Below are 26,404 nucleotides of genomic sequence, written 5' to 3'. Positions count from 1 at the left end.
ACACAAAGACAGGCGGTATGTGTGTGTAGGTGTGTGTGTGTGTGTGTGTGTGTGTGACTGCTGCATTTTTGCTGGTGAAGTCCCCATCATCTTGAGGGGAACAATTCTAAAAAGCAGTGGAGCAGCGCTGCGTGCGCACGTTGGATCATGACGTTGGTTTCTCGTGATGCCGACGTCATCACGCTGCCAGCTGATCGGAGTGGGAAGCCGGGTGTGCGTGTGGACTGGGCGTGTGAGTGTGTGAGCTATAGATGTTGGGAGGGAAGGGAGAGGGGGGGGGGGGGGGGCTGGAGCAGGAGTTGTGTAAAAAGGGGCTGAAGTGCTGCGCTGCTTCCTCCAGCTGCGCGTCTTTCCTCCTCGGGTTGAGCCAAACGCGCCACGGACGCTCAGTCAATCCACGCAGCGACACACCCAGTCAGTCGCGGGGACTCCGGCCGAGCTGTGGGCGCGGCAGACTGATGAACTTCGTCGACCCGGTCAGTCGCGTCGGTAGCAGGAGAGACCCGGCCCCGGTGGTCAAGGTGAGACCAGTGAAGTTACCGGCCGCGTGCGGCCGGCTGTCTGCGCGCTTCTGCCGGTCAGTGCCTGTTCCCGTGAGCCAGCTTTAGCCTGTGGTGGTTTCATGACCCACTTTGCGTGGGAATGGCAACAGGGAAGCGATCGCTTCCTGAGTTAAAGTTAATCACGCATATTTTAACCCCCGCAGTTTAGATTCTAGTTTCGTGTGAGATTCGGGACGATTTGGATTGATTTTGCATCCGAAGGCCTGATAGTCTGAAGGCCCTCTGACTCAGGGGAGCAAGATTTGTGTGTACTGTAGAAATCTGACATTTACCCCCATCACCATCAAAGATCATGAACTGGAGGGGGTGTAAATTTATTATATGAAGTATTTTTTTTGTACATTTGTATCTCAGTGGCAAAAAAAAAGACAATCCACAAAAATAAGAGAAAAATCCATGAATCAAATGACCTGATGAAACAGCACACGTTTAGATCAATATTATTTAAATATGTTTAACTTGTTCTAATAAAATCAGTTAATCCAGTGAAATAGGCTGTTTTCATGAATGCTAGTGTTTAAATATCTATTTTTACAGACAAAAAGAAGCGTTTTTCTCCCTAGCTTCAAAATTGCTGAGTTCATTACAGGCAGAGGGAAAAGCCTGAGCTCAAGTAGGCGATAAGTGAACATCAGGGTAACTGAGGCAGAGTGTCATTTCTCAAAAATGCCAGCAGCCATTTGGCACGGATGGAAAATTCTTCAAGCAAAGGATAACTTTATGAGGACTTAACAGTTGTGTTTGGGCTCCCAATCCAAACTTTTACTCAGCCCTAATACATTTGTTTAAAGCACAGAGAGAGCAAAGTGCATTTATGTACCAGTAATGCTTCACAGTAGATTAATGGTTAGAGGTGAAGGCTTACTGTTATGGAAGTTGCATTGATGGAGCCTGCCTTACATAATTGTGCAGTGTGCTGGTAGGAATGCGCAGTGGACTGTGTCACGAGCTGCATTAGCACCACTGCAATCCAAAGCGTGACATAATCTGCCCCGTCAATGAGGATCACATGGCAATGACAGGATGTCATGTTAAAAGAAAAAAAAGCTCATCCTGTTTAGATCTTTTAAAAAACAGAAGAAAAGACAACTCCAAAGTGCTGCTTTCATTTGCAGAAGTGAAGCCATCTTGCTCAACGTGGGTTCCACCCTTCATTCCTATTGCGTGCCTTGTGGAGGGAGGATGGGGCAAGAATGGATGTGTTATGTAGGCACTACTTTCAAACAAAATGCCATGAATTGCCTAAAGACAGAATTCAGAATGGCATTCAGACATTCCTCAACTCAACATGCATCTCCCCCTCCCGGCTTGTGATCTTGGGGTTAAAGTCAAATGGCCTTTAAAGTCCAGTTAAATGCAAGTGGCAGCTTGAAAGAAGAGGCGCTCTGCACTGTGAGCCACCGCCCTTTCCTTGCCTTTTGTCCCTATTCCTGCTCTAATATGATCAGTCTGTTACAAACTCAAATCTAGGGCACTGAATTCTCTCCATCTGGGCCACACCCACTGCGCAGGAATGTACCTGGATTGAACATTTAATTATGCTAAGGTAACATGGAGCAGCTATTGTACATTTTGCTTCTTTGAGCTGCTGCAAAACCAGAATTTCATTTGATCACAACAAGATGAGATGTTGACAGGTCAAGAAAATGGGCTCCAGAAGCTGTAAAAACAAACAAAAAAACCCTCCAGCTGTTGCTTCCCTGTGCTGCTGTATCTCGGCTTCACCACATGCATCCCATCTCTTTCTGTTCACACCTCCCTCAGATTAATTAGCCGACGTCTTCACCAGCTGAAATGTCAGTGTTTTCCACTTTGTGTTAACATTATTCCCATTTTTCTCACACATCCTTCTTGTTCTGCTCCTGCGCGTCTCTTTTCTTCTCACCCGTCGCTCCGTGGCAGCGACCGCACGCCTTCAGTCCAGAGATAAGCTCGGTCTTTTCTATATTAGACTTTGCGTTATCTCTCTTTACACCGTTGCCCCGTGTACAAAAGCGTGTCTCAAGGCCTTCCGCGCTGCATGTCATGTGGCTTTGTTCGCCTCCCTGCTCGTATGAGGTGGACAGAAGGAGAAGGAGGGGGTTGGACCAAAGAGAAGGAGACGGTCAACCTGACAGTGCAGCCTCATCCAGGCCAGAAGCATTTGACGGAGAGGGGATGGGTGAGGAATGAAAGGATAGAAAAGAAAGAATGGAGGAAGCTGTGTGAGCCCACAGCAGCCGGGTGGAATTTCTAACATACACGGCGGGAATGTCAGGAATGCAGGACAGTCTGATCTGACCGAGAAAAGAGGATGAAAAAGAAAAGACGAGTCAGGAAAGACCTCAGAGATTTGGGCACAGCAGAAGAGTAGGCTGCTCAACACTGGCCGTCTTTGTGCAGGGGGGAAAATAGTCACTGTTTGTTTAGGAAGTGTCACGTTATGGAACAAATGACGAATCCGGATTCAGGTTCAGGTTGTGACAGTCAACAGTTATGACTGAAGTTGTTCCAAAGGATTGGCTCGAGGACTTGTACTGCATGTCCTCCTCCCTGTTCTTTTCCAAAGCAGCCCCAGTGCACTTGGGTCAGAACGTTTTTCATTACCGCTCGGTCAGGAGTCGCTCTTATCACTTTCCAGATCCACGGATTTCCGACTGCTGTCATTTTTCAACAGTTTTATTGTTGCATCTGTCCACGTGCAGCACTTCTTTCATAACTGGTTATGTCGTCACTAAATGACACCAGGATATGCTGTAAATGGAGCTACAGTGCACACTTCTTAACACAATGGAGTGGAGGATGATCACAGGACCTGTAGACATGGGACACCAGTTCAGGACCAGCTGTGAGGCTTTTGTTTTATTCTTACTGCTTTCTTGCCTTCTTTGCTGTTACTTCTTTGGGTTTGACCTCTTAAGTAGATCACAGAATACGAGGCTATGTGTTAAAATGAAACATTTCATAGCAGCTGACCAAGCCCAGGATGAAATGAATTGGGTCAAGAGTTGTATGTAAACAGAAAAGAAGGACGGAGCATGCTGTCATGTCATAAGATCTGTTTTGATCGTTTTCAAGCTGGTTGTGGTCAGCTTTGTCCTTATAGCCTTTACAAAATTTTGCCAGCAAGCCCAAACAAACAAGTCCAATTGGTTTAAAAAATAATTTTTTTATGCATCTTAAATCCAAAGTTCAAGTATTTTCAACCAAGTGTTGGTATAATTACTTTTAATTTTCTAACAAGCCACTGGGGTTGTGGTGAACTGACATCTATCCCGGTTACTTTTTTCTGTATGCTTCAATCCGGAAGTCAAAGCTTTACACTTGGTATGAACAAATTTTAAATACAAGAATTCTATCGCTTTTTACCTCACTTGAGTCCTGAGAAAGAAAATGCTGAACATTTTTGCTAGTGAATCTTATGCTTATCCTCACATGCATTAGCATTTCTGTCCAATATTCACTGGGTGGAAAGAGAAACAAATTCATTCAAACTTTGACCTGCCCCACTTCCCATAAACACGTATAAATGTCCCTTTTTTGTTTTTTTACTTCATATTTTTAGTGATGCAAGACTGTTTTAGCTACAAAAGACAATGCAATTATTTTTAGTTTGAATGCTCAAAAAGTTATAGCCTTGTTGAATAAGATTTTAGATCCCTTTTGAATGTGTATGATGCAGAACAGGGAACCATTTTAAATGCAAACACAGTTGGGTAACAGACTGCAAACAGTAAAAAAAAAAAGTTAAGCTGGCTATTTAGAAATCCCTATTAATATTACAAGAAAAGTAAACAACTTTGAGTGTTCTAGAAAAGATAACACTGGGGTGGTGGATTAGTTCTGAAGCTGCAAAATACGTCAAAACTCTAATCTCAGAACGTGACAGTCATCAACAGCTGAGGGCAGGTAAGAATCCTGAATCAAAACAGACAGAATGTACATGAAATGAGATCAGGTGTGAAGCCAGCACAGTATACTTTATTTAGATTTGATTATGGATCATTGCCACTGTGTACGTCACTCACAAGTCTGCAGTCAGCGGGGGCCACTGCTGACTCATCTCTCATTTGCCATTCGTCATGCTAATAATTTTTTAGGAGTGGTGTTTCCATGCACACAAAGCGTTTCTTGTCAAATGTTCCTCCTGATAGAAATGGCTCACTTTCAGGTAGGTGCTTTAAAAAAAAAAACAGGTCAGGTAGGACAGTTTTTCCTAGCAGCATTGTTCTGCTGATTAGGACACACCCAGTTCCCTTTTGTAAACACATTTTAAAGGTCTAAGTGCAAGAACATGCCACGCATGCTGCTCATTCTTATACGAGTGCATCATCAATGTCTCAAGAACAATCTGACCTACAGGATGTCATCTATGAATAAGTGGTGATGGTGAGAAAACCTTTATTGTGGCACATTTTGCTAAAACATTTTCTGGTAATCTGTTTTTTAATTTTCACAGAGTGACTTTTTGCAAAAACGCTTGATCTTCCTAACAAAAGCCAGTTCCGATCTGATGGGTCAGAGCGGCTAAAAGCAGAAACCATACAGGGGCTTGATGATGCTTATCTACAAGTCTGTTAACACATATTCAGACCTTTGTTGCTAAAGGCAGACTAGCATAGCACATTTTAGCCGGGTGTTTTTGTGTCAAACATAAACTCAAACTGTCACAAAATGTTCTTGGCTGTGTTCATGCTCATGGTGGATCTTAAAAATAAAAAAAGTTTACATAAAACTAACCACTAAGCCGCTTCTGCAATTTATGCAAAAACATTTAGAAAATGACTGAATTGTTTTTCTGATGATGTCGGTGGAACAAAAAGTGAAGCATCAGCTTTTTCATTCCTCAAATCCTTCTGAAAACCGACAAATGTTGAGTCAAAACCCATCAAGATTCCTTTGGTTAATTTGAAGTTTAATTTAAAATCATCTTTAAGCCCCCTTTTTTTTTACCCTGAAACAGCAGAAAATCTTAAACTGTTGGAATATCTGCTTTTATTGCAGTTTCCTTAGTTCTCTATAGATCTTTTATTATGGAAACTAATTTTAAAAATTGCGAATAACCTTTTTTAAACCGTATTAGAACTAGAGAAACTCCTAGGGAATTTCTCTCAGGCCCAGAGGAACGTGCACAGGCAGAGCTAGGCGAACGGTAATCTGATGCATGATTTTGTGTGCTTCACCTCAGGCATTTTTACATATCTCATTTCACTCAGATGATCGGAGAAACTGCTGCTTGTCTGCACCCACTTTTTATACATATGTGACATGCTCATGCCTTTTGACGACTAAAAGAAAAATTCTCCTCTTGTTTCTGCAGAAATCAGCAGATCTTCACCAAGGAAAAGGACGGACTGATGGGAATACAGCTAGCTCACTGCAACCATCTGTTTTGGGATCCCAGTTCTCACCCACCTGTAGCCCCATATAGCTGACACACAGCTGTTCTTCACTGGCAAGCTTTATGTTTCTATACACATGCTAAAGCTGCCAGCTGAAGAACTGCTCTGGTCAGCCCTGCCCCGGATGACTCAAGAAGAGGAAGAGGATGTAGGGTGGTGGGTATGCGACTAAACGTTAGTCTGGATTTTTGCATCCTGCCCCATCTGAGCTGAAGCCCATTGTTTATTTTTTCTTCTTGATGATTTCTTTTTTTTTTTTTTTTACTTTGAGATTATTCTTTTTTCAATGCATGAAATGCAACAAAGTTTTGTCTTTAATATGTTCCCTGCCACAATAAAAGAACAAAATGTTCTATGTTGCTATTTTCCAATAAAAAGTATGGCACCACAGCACTGTCTCCAAAATTCAACACCCTCTTGGAAAGTTGTATAATGGTTCACTAAAATATGCCAGTTTGTTTGTTTGCTTGTTGATCCCAAAAAAAGAGAACAACATAGAACAAATACTCTTTAGAAATAAAAATGCAATTGTGGACCTGCAGCTTTTAACCTTAATAAGTAAAGTATTTGGAGAGCACTTTTGACTTCAGCTGTTGCACATAAACAACAGAGATAGAGTGGACAAGGTGGGGTGGGAGCTACTTGGTCTGCTCCTCGGAGCCTGAAGGCGTTACTGGCTGCTTCATGGAATTCCTTCCCAGCATGTTCACTAAAGAAGTCACAAGACTATCAAACCAGAAGATTTTCCAAAGGTAAAAGTATTGGATGTAGTCTGCTGGGTAAAGTATCTGCTAGTACTTTAACCCAAACCCCAGGCAAAAATAGTAAACAATAACAAAGCAGATTCTTCAACACAAATGTTTTGACCCCCTCTGAAGTTTTTCTACTTTTTCTTTACTAGTGTTTGATAAACACACATTTTTATAACCTGCAAACGTTTTCAATAAAATGATTTGAGAGCTGTGGAATAATTTCAGCTTCCTCGTGTGATTTCTCAACATTGACCGCTAGATGGCGCAGTTTACCGAAGCATCGGCTTCAAAGGTGGATAAGCATAGAAACTAAACGTTTTGTTTTTAGTTATCGCAATAAAGTGTTAGCTCTAATATTTATTAGCCTATAAGAATAGGAAAAAACCATATAGCACGCATTCACAGAGAAGAGATGCATTGTATTCCACATTACGTTTAAAAAGGACATAACAGTTATATAGTATAGGATCAAAATCATGTTTATATTTACTATTTAGACAAAAACTTTCCATTTTAGTAATTGGACTTGTATTTCCTCCTATAAAGGTTTCAATACTGTAAAATATTTCAATTTTAGTGAGTAAAATAACTTAAACTGTGATTCATAAAGAATGTCTTGCATAAAATATCTTTTCTAACCTTTGTCAAGTAGATTTTCCAAAAAATTAAAGCAATCATCTAAAAGCATGAATGTTAAGGAATGAGTAATATGATGCAAAGCCCCTTAGCACAATGCATTTTGACGTTTTTCATGGGTTTTATACATATGTTCATTATATTTTTTTATCAACTGGCAACTTGTGCCTTATCATCACAACTATGACTGTTAAAATGTTAAAAACATTCATCACCAGATCACATATGTTAAAATTTGCTCTCAGATCCCAATTTAATGCAATTTTTCAACATGAAAATCTGTAACAATTATAGGATTAAAAAATAAACAAATAAAATCAAACTTAGGCTGTAATTATCAAGAACAGCACACAAAATGTGTGCAAGTTGAGAAGAGCATTCTAATGGAAGTGGTCTGTAAAGGATCCTCCACTTACAATGGCTGAAGGGTTCTTGATGCACCTATATGAACTATCCTGTAGACCTCTAAATAAATGTAATTGTACCGTTTATGTAATAATTGTAACTTTTATGTAATTGCACTGCATTGTTTTAAACTATTGGTTGGTTCTTGTTTTGTATGTCTTGGGGACTGCAGATGGAAATGAGCTCTGAGATGTATAGTCTGGTACAAAGTATCTTTTCTTTGACTAATGCTCCTGTGAATATTCCCCGTCAAATAAACTAAATATTAAAATCTGGCTGTTGACGTTTTTCTTTACAGTTTTCATCATTGAACCAATTTCAACTCCAAACCATAAAATGGTTTGTTCAGGAAGGGGAATTGTTTTGGTCCTAAATTTTTATGATGAATATTTTATAAATCTAGACCTTACATATCTAACACAGCAAGGATATTCTTATTCAGACAATAAAGATGAGAAAACATCAAACTGGAAGCCTCTCCCTCCTTGACGGAAATGTAACAGGTGACCCTCTGACCTCTCTCCCTCCAGGAACAAATGATTGAAATGCAGAAGGTACCCAAACAACAGCTTCAACCAAAAATTGCCAAGAAACCAGTCTGTGATGGATTGAAATGCACTTTTTTTCACAAAACTACAGTTGAGCTTGGCAAGAAAATAAAACAAAAAAATAATAATTTACCATATTTGTAATAGTGATGTTGCAAAATTTCCACAAGTTTCATATTTCGTGTCTGCAGGTTTTTGTAAAGTGTAATCTAAATGTAAAAGCAAAGTAAATGCAGATTTGGTGCCCTTTCTTTGTGTTCGGTCAGACAAAAAGGCTCCTGTTAAATGCCTCAATACATCAAAGTTTACATTAGTTTCTGACTCAGCAGGTGGTGAATATGAACGGAGGTTTATGTTGCTGTGTTTGCTTTACTCCCATACGGTATTTGCTATGTCCTTTATGCTGGTTTTGCTGCTGTGCGCGTAAATGGAAAGCTTTTACGCACCGCGTGTTCTCCTCAAAAGAGGTTTAATTGTGTTTTCTGCTTGTCCCAAGCCTCGCCCGGTGCCTAAGTAGGCCTCCGGCGCTGGGGATGTGATGAGGAGATGTAATGGATGCGGCAATACCTCACCAGATAATATACAACGGGGTGGGGAGAGCAAAGGCGTGCGTCCGAACGCTCACCGCCAACTACACAGGAGGGAGACTCAGACATCAATAAGATCTCGCTCATCAATAAGAGATTTAGATGGAGTTTGGCTGCTTAATTAAGTAGGTTACTTTGACTGTATTGCGCTCCGTGAATTCACAAGATTTAATCTGATGAACCCCCCATGGGTAACATCTGAGGGAAGACTCTCCAGCATCCTCTTCTTCGGGACAGCAGCGCCAAACACGGACACCCCATTCAGGAGACGAGATCAGTAGTATTTTCTGTGATGGCGATTAACACGGATGCAGTTTTTGAGAAGAGCGCCCTCGGCGACAGAGAAGTTTCTAACCCCACCAACTTCCAGGACACGGAAAAGCTGCTGAGCACCGGGACCACCGAGCCCAGCGGCCAGAGCAACCAACCATCCGACTCCTTCTCCCTGAACGTCAGGGGGAGCGTCCGCTCCCTCAACGCGGACCAAACCGAACAGAGATCGCCTCTAAGGTCCGGCTCCTTTGGGCATCTGTCGACCCCACCCAGGTCCTCCTCCCGGATCAGTCTGGGACAGCTGTCCGCGGTGCCCCCCGGACCCCAACCTCCCAGCTACCTCTGGCTTGCTGTGCTGTCCTGTTTCTGTCCCGCAGTTCCTCTCAATGTATGCGCCCTGTGGTACTCAAATGTGGTGAGTGTTTCCTCTTTATTCACCCAGAAAGTCACCTCTTAACCACCACTACAGGTGGTCTTCTGCTGTTGCTCTGCAATCCCATAATTACATATCCTCTTTACTGGTAGTCCAAGTCTGTTCTCCAAACGGGAGATGTTGAGGGAGCAAGGAAATATGGGCGTCTGTCCATGCTGCTCAGCATTCTGGCAATCCTGCTGGGTGTGGCGGTAATCATCTTCATAGCATATACAATAGGTATGGATGCCAGGCATGATCAACACACCTGTAAACTTCTCCCTACAACAAGTAGAACAATAATCTTTCTCTGTGTGTCTTAGAGACGGCGAATTGAACTTTGGGACGGAATGGGACTCCTTTAACGTCATCAAATCTCAAATTTGCACAGAAGATGAAGGAGAATTTACAAAATCTCATCTGTAAAGAAGAAAAAAAAGGGCATCCAAATTATGTTTTATTTTTCCTTTCATGGACTAAAAGTGAAACGGTGGTTCTAATCCTATGCTCCTTAATCCCATAATCTCTGGAGTCACAGAGGAGAATTGCACTGTTTGAGAAGAAACTGTAAAATGTCATCAATTTAGTGATCTGAGGTGAGCACTGGCCTGACAGACACTCTATAAGAGCACCTCTCTCACACACAAACATCCATTAAATGGAAATCCCCCCCTCCCCCCACAAAAAAACACCAAAAAGCCACACAAAAAAATTTAAACTGGATTTTTGGGCCACAGAAAGATGTACAAGTCTGTTTCATCCACAGTTTAAAGTATAAATGACAACAAGTCCCTTCTGCTCTCATATTGTTGTCTGCTGCTTTGTGCATTCATGAGAATATGCACCTGTTTCCCATTTGGACTGGCGTTTGTGGGTCTCTTCATTATGTTTACAATATACTGCAAGTTAGAAATTGGACCGTCTCTCCCACATTGTATGCACTGACCTCTGCACTCCAATGTTTATACGTTTGTACGGTATGACTGGTTTACTGTGCCATAGTTCTTCTGCATGTGAAATAAACTTGACTGAGCATGACAGACCTGGAAGTGAGCTCATCGCCTTTAATTAAGAAAGCATGAAAACGTTGAAAATTTACAGAGCTGGAATTAAAAGAAAACATGCAACCAATTCCACAAACCAGACACAAGTTAACAAGTTATGGCAAACAGAAGGAAAAGGATAAAAAAATGTCTTAGTTTAACTTAAAATTTGATGAATCCTGTTTTGGTCAGTGGAAGGTGTAGAGCAGAAGGATTATGGTGCAGATCCCAATTACCCCACCTAGAATTAAAGAGTCCCGCCTCTTGCGCAAATTGATTTTATGGATGAGACTGTTGATGGCGGGGAAACGATCTGAAGGGCGGGGAAGCCTGGTGAAGGAAAATAACATCAAAGGCAGGTTTTTCAGCTTTCTTCTCCGAGACTAAAAAAAAAAAACACTTCCTACACAACAAAGAGATAAATAAAATACCAGGAAGCAAAGTTATTTCAGAGTTGTGTCTGCATCGCATGCATCCGAAGCAGCTTTGTGCAAATCGGCAGCAGAGATGAAATTTGATGCTATTGTAGGCGGGGGGGGGGGGTGTTCATAAAGCAGGAGGTTTCAGAACTAGAAAGGATACTGGCCAAAGTTGTGACCCTTGTCTGAATGGACTTCAACATCCCACGCTGAAATGTGATGTTCTCTTTGGTAGCCATGGCGATACTGGAGGGAGACAAAGCACCAAGGATTTAGCAGCAGAAAACAGAGGAAGACTGAATTACAATCAATGATTCAGCTGACGAAAAGTAGGGGTTGAGATGGAAAAGAATGGGTGTGAAGAGGCTTGGAAGATGAGGCTTACCTTATTGCATTATCAATAAGACTATCTGAGCTGTGAACAAAAAAAATGGGGGGAAAAAAAGATTAAAAATGAGATAAATAAATGCATTTTTAAAACATTTAAAGTTGAGTCTTAAAATGCTTTAAAATGTGTCTTGATCCTCAACTGATACAGGAAGTAGTGGTTAATAACCATTGATAAAAGAAAAGCTCATTAACTGTTTGTGTTTAATCTGTACGCTTTGAACAAATCTGAAATTCAGTCCTATTTCATCCAAGTGATGCTGATACGGGGAACACAGAAGGAAGACACGAAACCTCCAGCAGCTGTTAGATTCTGAGATAAGTGACGGGCAGAAAAATGTGCTCATTCCAGAACCGAACCGCGCACACAAGAGCAGCAATGTGCATCCTTTTAGTCTCCGCTGGAGACCAAAATCAATACGGTGTTTTATATTTCCGCTATGTATTCATCCTCTTCTTCTACTCTACATCTGCTGCTGTCATCCGCCTTTTCTGTGGACTCTGCATTAGTGGGCACAATCCACAGGCTTTTGCGTTTACATGTGGTTTTGCTTTACTGAATCTCTTTGCTTTAAAAGACCAGTTTGCAGCAAAGATTTTCAACTGGGCTGAACTTGAGGATAACAGACATGGAAGCAAATTACCGGAGCTTAAATATATTTGCTTAAAGAAAGGATGTGAACACATTGAAATGTCTTTTTTTTCCCTGCATTTATTTGACAGGAAATGGTATGTAAGTGATAAGAATGATTGCCTTGAAACTAAATTAGCAAAAACGTAATATTTGAACTAAACATATTTGTTTAAAATGCAAAATAGCAGTTCTGAACCATTGAAGTGAAAAGCTTTTTTAGATGTCTGCAAAAAACTAAATATATTCTTGCCTTGCTGGGCTAAAGACATTTTTTCTTTCATGTAAAGAAAGCCAATGATGGTTTTTATGAAGCAATAAGACTCAAAGTGTTCAATTCTGGGAAATCCCACACTAGATGCATCTATAATAGCCTGCTTCATTATTATTACATAAGAGCAAATGGATGCGAGGCAAAGTTGAAGCAGCAGTATCTATAAGATTCATGCACTTTAGCTAAACTTGATCCAGCATCCACGATGTACATTTGTCTGCCTGGATCTTGCAGGTTTGCATGGACAGCCTCGAATGCCACAGGCATCCGAAAGGAGCAGACACTTTACACGAGAATCAGCAAACACTGACCAAATAAAACGAACATTTTGATCTACAAATTAAGGTTGATGTATTAGGTGGCATTAATCGACAGGCTCATAGACCTGACTGTAGGATTAAACTCAATTTTAAAAAAATAGACACCAATAGACAAAAAGAATGCCCTGCCCCTAAAAAGTGCTAATTTTGGAGCAGTGGAAATTTAATTTAATATCAATTAAACAAAAAATAGTATTACATCGTCATAGTTGCAAAAATGTAAAAAAGTTAACTAAGAAACATTCTATAAACTAAAGTTTATAGAATGTTTTTGTTTTGACTCACAATCATGACCGAAGTAACATAATGATCAAGACAAAAAAGAAATAAAATGAAATAAAATAACCTGATCCAAGACATAAAAGATCAAACTCTTGTTTGGTTCTGAAATAAACTTTTTTTGTCCAAATTAGAATTCATACTGTAATATTTCAGCTGACTGCAGATTGAAAAAAACATCAATTTATTTTTTCCTCTTCAACGTAGAGTAAGACATTCAAATGTTTCAGCTTCTTTGTCCCTAAATGGCATCTGCTGGCTGCAGTCAGTAAGAGTGATGCTGCATTCATATTACTGCCTCTGATGCTTTGTCATGTCCACACGCTTTTCAATACTTTTCCATTCGTTCAAAGCAGAAGCTTTCAGCTTTTCAGCATGTTTAATAATCTTATTAGAATAGCAGGCGCTCTGGCCAAATGAAAAACACAATAGCTGTTTGCAGCCGATAGACACAGAGCCATCGTCTTTCCCCACGGGAGAAGAAATCCTAGGAGTTGCTTTGCTGTGATAAGACGAGTTTGTAATCCGGGCTGCATTAAGCACGTCATCGGTGGGTCGGCCTCACAGCCACGGATCTTCTGTCAGCTCACAGAGCAGCCATGCATTCTCTTTCTTAATTCTTTGTGTTTTCAAACTATTTTTGTCATATTGATGTCTGTTCGTTTTTGGTTTTTTTAAAGATGTGTAGCACTTTGGTCTCGGCGGCAGTTGTTTTAAAGTGCTTTGTAAATACAGTTGATGATGATGATGATGTTAAGTATCAAGTTCACAGAAAAATGGAAGAACTACATTAAAAGGCTTCCTGTTGCTGCTAAATAAAGAAAAGGAATAATTAAATCTGGCAGCATCTATGGAAAGACGCCACTTGGTTCAGTCTTTGAGTCGTGGATCTGATGCAAACAGAACGGTGACTTCAGAGGAAGCACGACTTCACATCAGAGCTGGAATAGAAACTTTGAAAAAGCAAGAAAGTTAGTCTTCAACCAGCATCCAGAGGTTTCAAAGATGCTAAAATATATGATAAAATCTGTCTGTCTATTCGGTTTGTCGAATAGCTACAGTAAAAAAAAAATAGAACAAATCCTCCTTTCAGACTTGATTCTGGTTCATTTGTCTGGATGGACAGAGAAATAAAAGAACCGTCACGGTATAATATGATTGTGCTGGGAATGTCTCTTTTTTTACCCATGTTTACCCCATGCAGAACTGTGTTCACGACAACATTAGGCCATTCGTATCTGTTAAATGTGTGTATCTTCACCGAGCACGAGTCTTGTGGAGCGACTACTCGTCACCTAAACAGGTACCGGCAACTTTTTGGGTCAAAATTACAGATTTCTTAACTGAGTTTTCTTGTATAAACTTTATAGACTCTGACAGAATGTCCCTTAAGGCTTTTATCCACATTGTGTATCCACTAGAACAGTTTTTTTTGCCTCAACCTTAACATAAAATAGTATTGCTTTGTTTAAACGCAATTGTCTTCTTGCATGAGGCGTGAATGCCCTCTGAACAGGCGCCTGCATCCACTCAGCCGTGTCTCCCACCCTCATCTTGAGGCTCCAAAGTGGGTCCAAATCTACTGGAAAACAAGCTAAAGTATTCTGTCATTTTGGAGCAACACATTTTCACTAACGCAGGCCATTATCATGCAGTTACTGTCAGTGTCCTCCTTTTGGAATTGATCACTTCCTGTCAGTTTTCCTCAGTTTAGAGCCACCATGAGGAGCCGTGAAGCAGAGACGACGTGGAGCATAGAGAGGTATGTTAAGGACACCCCAATTGCTTTATTTGTAACATTACACAAACATAAGAATCTATGAGCAAATTCATGTTTTTCCTGTCTTTTGTGGTTCATTTCAGGTCACATCTGGTCGTGAAGCCCTAAGACGATAACAGGATTTCTCCATTTTCTTTAGCATTTGACTCAGTACCACCTTCCCTACTATTTTTGCCGAATTATTTTTTTATCAAACGTATACTCTATTGTCTATATTTCACATTATGCTCGTTTTCCAACAGAATACATTTTTTTGGATGGAATACACAGAAAAAAAAGCTTTAAAACAAAACATTTTTCTTTAGTTTTGGAAGCTCTAAAAGGAATCTCTTACTTTCTGAGATGTTCATGTTCCTTCAGGAAGAGCTCTGTTCTTCTGTTGTTCACTCCTGTGCTGCTCTTGTAGGACCTGGAGAGAAAAACAGGAAACTTAAATGGATTTAGCAAAGAAAAAAAAAATTATCTGATTATTCTGTATTTTCACTTAATTCAATTGAAAAAAAAAAAAAAGGTCTAATAACGGTGATGAACATCAAACAAACCCATCACAGGTTCATGTTCAGCAAACTCCACATCAAACTTTAGGATCTCTGCTGCTCTACACAGTGATGGACAAACTGCAGCTTTGATCAGATAAATGTGGTTGAAGGCCAAATTTAGTTTGAACTTGTGGAGTTAATGGATGTTAGTTATTTATCTGAAGGAAATCCATTTAATAGAGCCTCAGATCTACATTTGATTCTCCGTTTAAAACAAGTCATTCACTCTGCAATGTTATCTAAAAGGCTGCACGATGATCTTTTCACTTCCTTTGTTCAGGTTTTCAAGCAACTTTTCACACCAGCCATATGTGGACTGATCAGTCTGATTAGACTAGTTATTGCTCTAGCACATCACAATGTGAACACCATCTTTTATTTTAGATAAATGCTTCATTTACATCTTTAAATTGGGTATGATCGCTTTTCATCTGGATGTTTTCTTTATTTAAATGTTAACAGGTTATTCAAGGCATCTACAAACATTTTCTTTCTTGATAAACTGCAACTAAAAGTTTAAAACAATAAAGATTCTTCTCCAGCATTCTGGATCCACCACTTAATGGGGAAAAATAAGTATCATGTCTTTCTTTTTTTTTTTGGTAATCAGTCAACTTCAAAGCAGCACACTTCTCTTGCTTTCTCCTCTACTGATAAAGCATTTCTATGGATTAGTCAGACCAGATGTAACCACTCTCTCCTTAGCTTGGGCTGAATGAAAGCCTTGTGGTTTGATTTACTGTAGAAGGCACTTAGGAGAGAAATCCCCAAGAGAAAGCCTGGAAAACTGACACAAAGAGAAGTGGGGTGGGGTGGGGGGGAGCTGGATAAGAGGTGGTGCCTCGTATAAAATGAAAAATAATGACAGTGGACAAGAAGAAAGCTTGAGAGGGTGGAGACATTTCTGAAACACTGGACATCTTCGCCTCTGTCTGGTTTGCAGAGATGTAAAAAAAGGAGGCGGGGGGGGGGGGGGGGGTTGAGAAGAGAAAAGCTGATGCAGTGAAAGAAAGCAGGAAAAAAAAACTCATGATGACAAACCTCAACACCATAAATGTAGGAAGTACTGCAATAAGTTTACAATAAGTTTACAAAGTTATGCGAGAAAGCTTTGAAAAGAAAAATGCTGCAGACGAATGAAACAGCAGAACAGCTGTGACAAAACAAGATTTTAAAGTTTTAACCACTGCAGCACATGAAAACAAATCCTTCAAAAAACAGCAACAAAAGAAATCAAAGCAGACACACCGGCCTGTTCTCAGAGCAGACATCTTTAGACACTGTGTGACACTGACTCCAGAGTACTGTTTGATGAGACATCTGGCAAAAATGACACATATGTTTAACCTTAGCACTATTAAGCTCTTGAATGCAGCATGTTTTTATTAACTTATTAGATATTTATTGATAATCTGGGTCTTTGCTGGTTTGGCAATCAGAAAGATTTTGTTTTTTGTTTTTAATTATTTTCTGATATTTCTAGCTTTTATTTCATTTTGACTGAAAATCAAAAAGTTAAAACAGTGTACACTTTAAAATGAACAACAATCACAGCATAATTACATATCTTAAAGTATTTTAAAAGAAAACAGTTGTATGCCATTTAAGGTCATTTCCCTTTTTTTTTTTAATTTGCAACAATAATAATTAAGCGCAGTTGAGTGTTGTCAGGTCAATTTTTAATGACCTAACATTTCTAGATGGCACTTCTGTCTTTTATTGTGTAGAGATGTGTGAAAACTTACTCAATGTCCCTGTGGACTGAGCCTAGAAGGTCTTCACGCTCTCGCAGGGTACAGAAGTTGTTTTTGGTTTTGTAGAACTCGTGAGAGTAGTCCTACAAACCAGATCAACAGGATGTGCAGCCACAGGTTTTCAAAATAACACGTTTCAATGTCATATGGTAAAAATATTCATCAATATCTGAAATCTTTGACTAAACTTGAATGAAAATAAAAACATTTTGCAGATCAAAAGATTGTAGGTACCTTCAATATGTCCCTGTGTCTCTGTAGAGTGTGCATTAGTGCTGCATTATGCGATGAGGCTCCAGGACTATTTATATATTCTGCCATTTTGTCATTAACCGCTGTCAGCTGGGAAAAAAGGAAATATGATCAGTACTCTGCAGTTTATGCTACTTGTAAACTATTAATTTTGATACATTTTGAGCCTAAATTTTAGAATCACAAAGTAAAAATACAAAACTTTAAAAAAAAGGGGGGGGGGGATTTTAAAGTTTATTTCAAAAAAGGGACTATCTACATATTCATTTAAGGAAAACATAATTTAGAATAAATATAAATGTTTAATTCAAATTTGATTTGGAAATTTAGATTTTTGTAAACAAATGCAAAATAATAATAATTTAAAACTGAACATTAGACAAATCTGGAATCCTAGGGTAAATGAGGAGTGGGATTAAACTTACTTTAGTCAAAAGGTGCTCCAGTTCTGTAGTCATCGCCACAAGAACATTGTCTTGAGATTGACTAAAGGAGTTGGACCTGAAACAACACGGAAAATGGAAACATTTAAAAAGTCCTATTTTGGTAAATCCAAGACACTGTTTGGCTTTTTTTGTTTTGTTTTACTTTGTTTTTTTAATGATAGGGGAAGAACATTTTTCACAATAAAATAAAAACAGAGAAGAAAATAAAATATTCCTAACTGATGAGTTGTCATAAAACTGTTACCAAGCAACACATTTAATATTATTTAGTGGACGTAACACATTTTATTCGTACAAGTATCATGGTAATGTTCCGAACAAAAAAGGTTAAAAAAAATACTTTTGCAAACAATATAATTAAATTAGACGCCCTTTTTGAGTCAGATAACTTTTATTTAATGAAAATATATGTTTTAAAGACAAATACAGCCACATGTAGGATCAGGGGGGTATTCCAGAAAGCAGGTTATGCTAGCTCCCACGGTGAGTTTGAGGCTAAGGAAGTTGATAACCTCAGTTTTCTGTTCCAGAAATGGAGGTATGTTTCAGGGTAGGTCAAGTTCCCATAGCAACTCATGCTCTGAACATAACCTGGTCTGGAGCAGGTTTAGTTGAAGGTTAGTTTGTTTACAGAGAGGTGAAGCAGCATGGCGTGTCCATTTGAAGATGATTTAGTGGATGAAAAAGCTCACATAATACTTTTTCCACCGAGAGAGGGTGATAAGACCATGTATGGATGTTGGAAAAATAAACTTTTTTACTTTGATCTAACTTAATTATTTGCTTCAGTTAAGATAAATCTTTTTTTTGTTAAGTCAGCTTAGAAATAACACTTACTTTTCAGACAGTTATTTTACTTTCATTCAAATTAATTCAATTAATTCCCTTTGGCTGTCTGGACGGATTTGGGTTTAAGTGTGGGTTTTTGTCCAAATGTGTTTAGTTGTTTAGCTGTTTTACTGTGTTTTGTCTAGTTATTTGTCCAGTTATGTTTAATTCTTTCTGCACCATGAGTGAGAGGAAGGGAGAGGATGATGAGGATATTCAGCATCACTAGTGCTAACTAACGATGTCAAAATCTGAGAAATGATCACAGACATAATTTTCAATATTGCAAATCCATTTTGTTTGATTTATTTTATAGTTATAAAAATGAGAATGGTAGTTCAAGAATTACAATAAATTAAGATGGAGAAACATTTAATTGAATTGGAGTAATATTACATTTAGTTAAATAAATATGTAAATTTGAGTTGTAAAAAAATATTGAGTTGGGTAAACTTAATGAATTAGGCTGAAAACATTTAACTCAATTACTTGTTACCAATTGAATTAATTCTTTTAAGTTGGATAATTTATATATATATATATATATGTCTCTTCTTCTTTCTCTTTTGGCTTTTCCCATCAGGGGTCGCCACAGCGAATCATCCTTTTCCACCTCACTCTGTCATGGACATCTTCTACCCTAACATTAGCCAACTTCATGTCCTCTGTTAAGACATCCATATATTTCCTCTTTGGCCGTCCTCTTGCCCTCCTGCCAGGCAGCTCCATCTCCAACATCCTTCTACCAATATATCCACTATCCCTCCTCTGAACATGTCCAAACCATCTCAGTCTGGCTTCTCTGACTTTGTCGCTAACACAGGCAACATGAGCCGTCCCTCTGATGTACTCGTTCCTTATCCTGTCTAACCTGGTCACTCCTAAGGAGAACCTCAACATCTTCATCTCCGCTACCTCCATCTCAGCCTCTTGTCTCTGTCTCACTGCTACCATCTCTAACCCATAGAGCAGAGCTGGTCTCACCACTGTCTTGTACACCTTTCCTTTGAGTCTTGCTGACACTCTTCTGTCACACAACACTCCTGACACTTTCCTCCACCCGCTCCAACCTGCCTGCACTCGCCTCTTCACCTCTTTTCCACACTCCCCATCACACTGAACTGTTGACCCCAAGCACTTAAACTCTTATTTATATATATATATATATATATATATATATATATATATATATATTCACTTAACCGTTTTATCCCTTTCGGGGTCACGGGGCTGCCGGAGCCTATCCCGGCTACTTGTGGGCGAAGGCAGGGGGGACACCCTGAACAAGTCGCCAGTTTTGTTGCAGGGTAGAATGTCCTCAATCACACACCCATTCACTCCCGCACTCACACCTATGGTCAATTTAGAGTTGCCAATTAACCTATGAAGCATGTTTTTGGATGGTGGGAGGAAGCCGAGGACCCCGGAGAGAACCCACGCATGCACGGGGAGAAGATGCAAACTCCACACAGAAAGGTCCCCCACTGATGTTCTGTTTTTCACGTCCCCCAGCCGGGACTTGAACCGGGGGCCTTCTTGCTGTGAGGCAAGAGCGCTAACCACTGCGCCACAGTGCAGCCCCATATATATATATATATATATATATATATATATATATATATATATATATATATATATATATATATATATATATATATATATATATATATATATATATATATATATATATATATAAACAAACTTGTTAAGTCTCGCCAACAACACATATATATATATACACATATATATATATATATATATATATATATATATATATATATATATATATATATATATATATATATACACATATATATATATATACACATATATATATATATATATATACATATATATATATATATATATATATATATATAAATAAATATGTACAAATATATAAACAAACTTGTTAAGTCTCGCCAACAACATATATATATATACACATATATATATATATTGTTGGCGAGACTTAACAAGTTTGTTTATATATTTGTACATATTTTTATATATATATATATATATATATATATATATATATATATATATATATATATATATATATCTTCTTCCACTTTCGGCTTCTCCCATCAGGGGTCGCCACAGCGAACGAGTCGCATGGTAAATTTGGCAATGTTTTACGCCGGATGCCCTTCCTGACGCAACCTTCTCAAACCGGGCTTGGAACCGGCAGAGGTAGAGAAGGGAACAGGGAGCAGCCCGGAGTCGAACCCGGGTTTCACGGACGGAAGGCGCCGCAAACCAGCACGAGCTAAACTGGATATATATATATATCTATATATATATATATATATCTATATATATATATATATATATCTATATATATATATATCTCTATATCTATATATATATCTGTGTGTGTCACAATGAAAATGGAAATGAGATAGAAAATCTTGCGTTAACTTTGTCCATTCTTTTTCTCCCAGCAGAGACTCTTTTCTTTTGCCGATACAGCCGTATTACTTTTTTGATGGGCTTATAATCTTCATACGCCGTCATTAAAATCTCCAACTCCGTCTCAAAAGTATAGCGCTCTCTTTTTTCTCCACGCGTTTCCATGGTGACTCCAGAAATCGGCACTCCATTGAGAATGCCTTAACCCAGGGTTACCAAGTCGAGCGTATTTACACCAACTCATCCGGTCTTTTGGAACCGACATACCCAGAGTAATCAAGTTCAGGCGGATTTCAGCCAGAGTTCAGGATTAAAGTCAGGGTAGTTTAAACATGCTTCCAGGAATACCCCCCTGTTTATGTGTTTATGTTAGGTGTGCCATCACCTTGACCGTTGGTCATGGTTACTGTAGCTGGTGCACAACTTGCTGAAGGAGACCAGCTTGAGATCCAGCTCATTCTCTAGCTGTCTCGCCTGCTTCCGTAAATCTAAGATTAAAAAAAAAGGAAAAAATATTAGTGCTACAAGAGCTTTAGGAGAAATCCTAATGTTTCCCGTGCTGCATGTTCTGCAGATGCACATCTGTCAGTTTCTGTTGTTTTGCAGCAATGAAACAAACTGTAGTCAACGAGAAAGAGACAAACAGCTTTTTTAAATGTGAATTCCCTTAACAATCACCTCCTTATAAATAATTTAAATAATAGCACTTTAAAAAAAGGATTTCAGGCAAAAACTTGCTGCCCGAAAAACCTTAACTCGAAACTTAAAATTTATGTTTGGCAGATCTAGTTTGGCCAGATTTTCATTGTATTAAAACTGTTCCCAGTAACAAAAAACGAAAAAGATCGTCCTAAAAGTTTAACAGTAAAATGGTTATGCTGCAACTTAACGACAGATTTACAGTGTAGAAGTTAAAATCATTAAAGTCAGAAAAAAGCAACCAGAGAAAATATGCATGCAGTTATTCTTACTATTCATTCAATAGTTAGGCTGAATTTTCACCTCCTACGTTTTTTTTTTTTTTTTCATTTGAAGGCTAAACTACGGTTCATCTATTAATTTTTAAAAATCTAAAATAGAAACTTACACTGATAAATAAATAAAAATGCATTTTTAAACGGGGGAAAAAACTTTTAGCTTCTACGTCATCGGCTAGCCTAGCGAGCTCACAGGTTAGCTTCTAATCATGGGCACTTCAAAGCTTCTAAAATGCTGATATTACTCCACAAATGTATACGTTTTATAGTGTTAAAGTGATGGAGCCAAAACTGAAAGTTGTGTCCGAAATCCCGAGCGGATAGCTATTTCAGATCTGAAAAGAAACATTATTTACCTTCCCAGGAGTAATTGCAGGTTGCCATGTTTGTTGTTATACAGTCATTGGTTGTTAACATGTCATTCTCTGCCGTCAAGGAAGGAAAACTGTCGTAGTTAAAGGGTTTACACAGCGCCCACTACTGGCAAAAGGTGGAACACCCACTTCCGCTTCAGGTGAACCTGATGACAGCCTTTTGTTGTGTCAGCTGTGATTTAGTTGGCGAGACTTAACATGTTTGTTTATATATATTTGTACATGTGGGATTTAAATGTATAACTCTGATAATTTTGTAGATACATAAATGCTTCAAATATGTAAAAACATTAAAATGATTTGTTTTTATAAACAAAATTTTCTTTATTTTCTTATAAAGCTTTGTTTGTTTGTTTTTTGCTTATATGATCTGATTCTGCTTTTCAAAATTCCATTTAACACCTTCTAGGCTAGGAACGTTGCCTGTTTTTTAAAAAGTGAACAGAAACTACTTTATTTGATCTTGTTCTTACTGCAGCGTACTCTCATCCTACTTTATTTATAAGCAAGTCACAAAAATTAAAGATTTGGGTTACCTTTTGACCTTTTTTCAAAATGTGGTTTAAAATAAAATTCTTTATCTTTATTTTACTGTTATATTCAAGGGAGAAATCTATTATTTCCCCCCTAATTTCCGCCTAAAGTTTTTTTTCCAAGTGTTTGGAATTGATTTAAAATTTTCAAGACAATTAAACTTGAACATTTTTATTCATTTAACATAAAGCTTGTTTTTGAAAATATAAAAAATATATATCCATATCTAGATTAGCATGCTTTAGGAGAAACGATTCTGACAAGAAAAAAAAGAAAGAAATCAGTTTTTTTTTTTTTTACTGTACATAAAAATATCTATGTTCTGCTTTAAATTCCTTGAGTCACCCTGGTATAGTTCATGTCTGTATATATTTATTATTCTCTCTTAAAGGTTTTTTAAATGTTATTTTTCATTTTCCTTTGCCCGAGGGATTTTGTGATTCATGCTTGCATGTGAATTCTGAGTGTGTGCCATGAAACCTGCTTTGTTAAAGAATCATCACAAAGAAAAGACAACACAGCTGCAACTGAAGTACATGTGGATATCGTGAATATTTCTGTCTCTTTGTTTGTTCTCTTTATTCATCGTCTTGAACACAGGCAGTCATGTGTATCACAGTAACAGCAGCAGGGGTGGTTGTGTTGTTGCAGACACGGACGATGATAATGATGTCATCAATGGTGGAGATTAAAAAGAGCAAAGAAGGAATAGAGGTGCTGTTTCGCAGTCAACCTTTTTCAACTTTTTCATCCCTGTCTTTTTTTCCAAATGATATTTTCTTTAAAAAAAAAAAAAAAAAGCAAGATAAAATCAAAAGTGCAGGGACCCAATGACGTCAGTACGAGCCTGAAGACCAGTCCAGGATCCTGCTCTGACTAACCGGACCAGCAGAGCTGGGGAGATGATGGTTGCAGGAGAGGAGGAGGATCGAAGTGCAGGAGGCGAGTAAGGAAGGAGATAATGAGGAGCGAAAGAACCACCTCCCTCTCAGTGCTGGATCCTCCTGATAGACTGAATCTGGGGAGTCTGGGCGTGGGAGCCAAACTCACGGTAACACTTGTACTCTCCTCCGCGGCAGTCGCACTCCATGATGTACTGGTGACCACGGTAACCAGGGTACTGGTAGCACACAAAGCTACAAGAACAAGGCAAATCAAATTAGTTACCTTGTGAATAAACATAGTAATAATATTTACAGAGGCTTGTAAAGTGTGCATTAAGAAAATGAACTTACGCTCCACAGTGGACCTGCATGGATCCCACCTCATTGCACATCCAGCCCATGGCCTGCAGAGATGGGTAATCGTCACACAGCTCAAACTGATGACCCATCATGTTCTCCATCTGGTAGATAGTCATGCGGCACTCCTTCTGGTTCTGTACAGTGAGGAAAAAATATCATTAGATTGAGTGGAAAGAAGATTTAGCAGCCCGTGTGTCACAATGAACGTACAGCGCAGCAGATGGGCCTGAAAGACAGCATCCTCTCAATGCGATAGGAGTTGCTGCCACTGTAGGCCTCAAAGCGAGGGTAGTCCCCCTTCTCCAGGACGAACTGCTGCCCGTGGAAGCTAGAGTGCTCATAGCCCACCCAGCTGCAAGACAGAAACCATAGAAATATAAAAGAGAGGACCTCACAAGACTGGAACCAAAAACTGCTCCACATTTGCCGAAGGCAGGAGAAATTCTACATACGCTCCACACTCGACCTTCAGGGAGCGAATGTTCTCCATTCCACACTCCATGATGTTCTGGCAGCAGGCAGTGAACTCCATACGCCTGCCCTGGAAGTACTCCTGATCATACACAGTAATCTGAAATCCACCATAACACACACAAAGGTTATTATTTTTTATAAGACTGCAGACAAAAAAATCCACAAAAGCTTGTTGGCATAAAACCAAGTGAAATTAACCTTCCAGGGGCCCATGGGCATGGGGTTTGTCAGAGCCATGTTGTCTTTTTTTTTCAGCAGTACCTGAAGAGAAAAAAATGGTAAAACTTCAGAAAGTTGCACAAGATTTACAATGTTGACCAGAAAATTGTTTATGTTTTTAGTGTTCTACCACATATTTTCCTTCCAAAATATCCCTAATTCTGCGACATGACTACTAAAATAACCTAAAATCATATAGTTCCTTGTTCCCTTTATGTTTAAACAGAAACTCATCTTTGTAGAGTAAGAAAAGTTACTTTTGCTTCATTTCACCCTTTCATGAGTCTTCGTTCCTGGTTGACAAATTGATCAAAAGCCCAATCCACAAAATATCTATGAGTTGGGAAACTGTACTGCCTTATGACAACATGGTTTAACCTACCCAACTGGTGAGCTGTGTGTCGCAGGGTGTCCACTGAACCGTTTGCAGGGACTTTGCATATAGGGGTATATATACACCTACGGGTGTTGGGGGGCCGGGCAGCAGGAACGCCTGGGCTCATGTCAGCACTTTGCTTTGGACACCATTGTTTTGTTGCGTGAGCAGCAGAGGGGTTAACACACAGACTCACCCTGATTCATGCAAACACAAAGAGGGTGCACGGCTATAGTTCATCACACACACCTCTGAGGTCAATCTTTATGTCACAGGGAAGAAAAAAAACTGACAAACCAAATTGACATTTAATAGCATGAAGTGAGACTTGTTGATATTAACCAGAAGTGAGAAACTTCAGGTGGGAGGAGGTTTGATGAAAGCTGTTTTCAGTGTCACCAAGAAAACATATGAAGTCCTTATCTTTTTCCCACTCTGCAAAGATGCTTCAATGAAAAAGTTCTACATTTTAACTTAGTATTTGTGTTCTTCAGCTGACAATATTCATTTTTTTTCTCTCGTTCGTTGGAAGCTTTGGTGATGTGATGGCGTATAAAGCACTTTGGTAAAGTCTGGATCTCTAAATACCAGCAAAACACAGCAACTGAGCTTTAGTCAATCAGTGGGTGTAATCAGTAACACTTATTAGTGCAAATTTTATGGATAAAGAGATGCGAATGTCTAGGATTCTTTTAATTGTTAAACTAACAATAGATTTTAATTTGGACTATTTTCATCGTTTACTACACGTGACTAGATTCAAAACAGGAAAATAGCCTCCAGCTTGAGCATTTTGTCATTTTCTTTCTTTCCTTATAATCGTTAATATTAGTTGTGGCACTTTCACAATATAGGATAAATGGTTTGAATAGGTGGAAAATCTAAAAATAAAGTAATTAGTTTTTTAGATTTTATTTAAAAAAAAACTCTAACGTAAAACCATCTTAAACGTGATGACTGTGTTTTTTTTAAATAAGATATGAACAGATAAAGAATGATAACGACAAACATAACTACTCTCTGCAGTCCTTCTCATTCTGTCACTGGTTCTCTTTGGTTTCTTTGATCTGCTGGATGGCCTGTCTGCATTCTTGGTGAACTACACCAGGGTTCACTTGCAAACAAATAAAAAAAATCACTTTTGGATGGATCAGTCACATGCGTGTTTATTCATTCCAAACTAAGAGGGACTATTTAATAAAGGGAAATGTCTGGTACAGACCAAACATAAAGGTAGAAAAGAACTCTTATAGAAAATAAAACTTGAATCTACTTTAAAAAT

The 26,404-nt window shown here is 38.8% G+C and overlaps 3 protein-coding genes and 1 non-coding gene across 4 annotated transcripts; 2 read left to right on the top strand and 2 right to left on the bottom strand.

Annotated features, from left to right (window-relative positions):
• Nucleotides 1-5,968: 5,968 nt before the first annotated feature.
• On the top strand, nucleotides 5,969-6,062 carry mir22-2 (microRNA 22-2). Its single transcript, NR_107170.1, has one exon. It is a non-coding gene; the product is annotated as a microRNA 22-2 (primary transcript).
• Nucleotides 6,063-8,519: 2,457 nt separating this feature from the next.
• Nucleotides 8,520-10,597, top strand: LOC101158219 (tumor suppressor candidate 5 homolog). Its single transcript, XM_004076163.4, has 3 exons — nucleotides 8,520-9,560; nucleotides 9,671-9,797; nucleotides 9,881-10,597. Exons 1-3 carry the CDS (start codon nucleotides 9,165-9,167, stop codon nucleotides 9,892-9,894), a joined length of 537 nt encoding a protein of 178 aa, XP_004076211.1. The 5' UTR covers nucleotides 8,520-9,164; the 3' UTR covers nucleotides 9,895-10,597.
• A 4-nt stretch (nucleotides 10,598-10,601) lies between these two features.
• LOC101157798 (Golgi SNAP receptor complex member 1) lies at nucleotides 10,602-22,556 on the bottom strand. The gene is made up of 9 exons (XM_004076161.4): nucleotides 22,258-22,556; nucleotides 21,310-21,412; nucleotides 17,661-17,736; nucleotides 17,218-17,325; nucleotides 16,975-17,066; nucleotides 15,025-15,099; nucleotides 11,405-11,434; nucleotides 11,183-11,265; nucleotides 10,602-10,913 (listed from the first exon to the last, which is right to left on the bottom strand). Exons 1-9 carry the CDS (start codon nucleotides 22,316-22,318, stop codon nucleotides 10,789-10,791), a joined length of 753 nt encoding a protein of 250 aa, XP_004076209.1. The 5' UTR covers nucleotides 22,319-22,556; the 3' UTR covers nucleotides 10,602-10,788.
• A 786-nt stretch (nucleotides 22,557-23,342) lies between these two features.
• Nucleotides 23,343-25,203, bottom strand: LOC101157555 (beta-crystallin A1). The gene is made up of 6 exons (XM_004076160.4): nucleotides 25,129-25,203; nucleotides 24,726-24,788; nucleotides 24,506-24,624; nucleotides 24,264-24,405; nucleotides 24,045-24,187; nucleotides 23,343-23,945 (listed from the first exon to the last, which is right to left on the bottom strand). Exons 2-6 carry the CDS (start codon nucleotides 24,762-24,764, stop codon nucleotides 23,798-23,800), a joined length of 591 nt encoding a protein of 196 aa, XP_004076208.1. The 5' UTR covers nucleotides 24,765-24,788; nucleotides 25,129-25,203; the 3' UTR covers nucleotides 23,343-23,797.
• Nucleotides 25,204-26,404: the final 1,201 nt, after the last annotated feature.

The sequence above is a fragment of the Oryzias latipes genome, chromosome 14, assembly GCF_002234675.1.
Source record: "Oryzias latipes chromosome 14, ASM223467v1".
Classification (NCBI taxonomy): domain Eukaryota; kingdom Metazoa; phylum Chordata; class Actinopteri; order Beloniformes; family Adrianichthyidae; genus Oryzias; species Oryzias latipes.
Note: the sequence above shows the minus strand (reverse complement) of the source record. Positions and strands in the feature narration are given on the sequence as shown.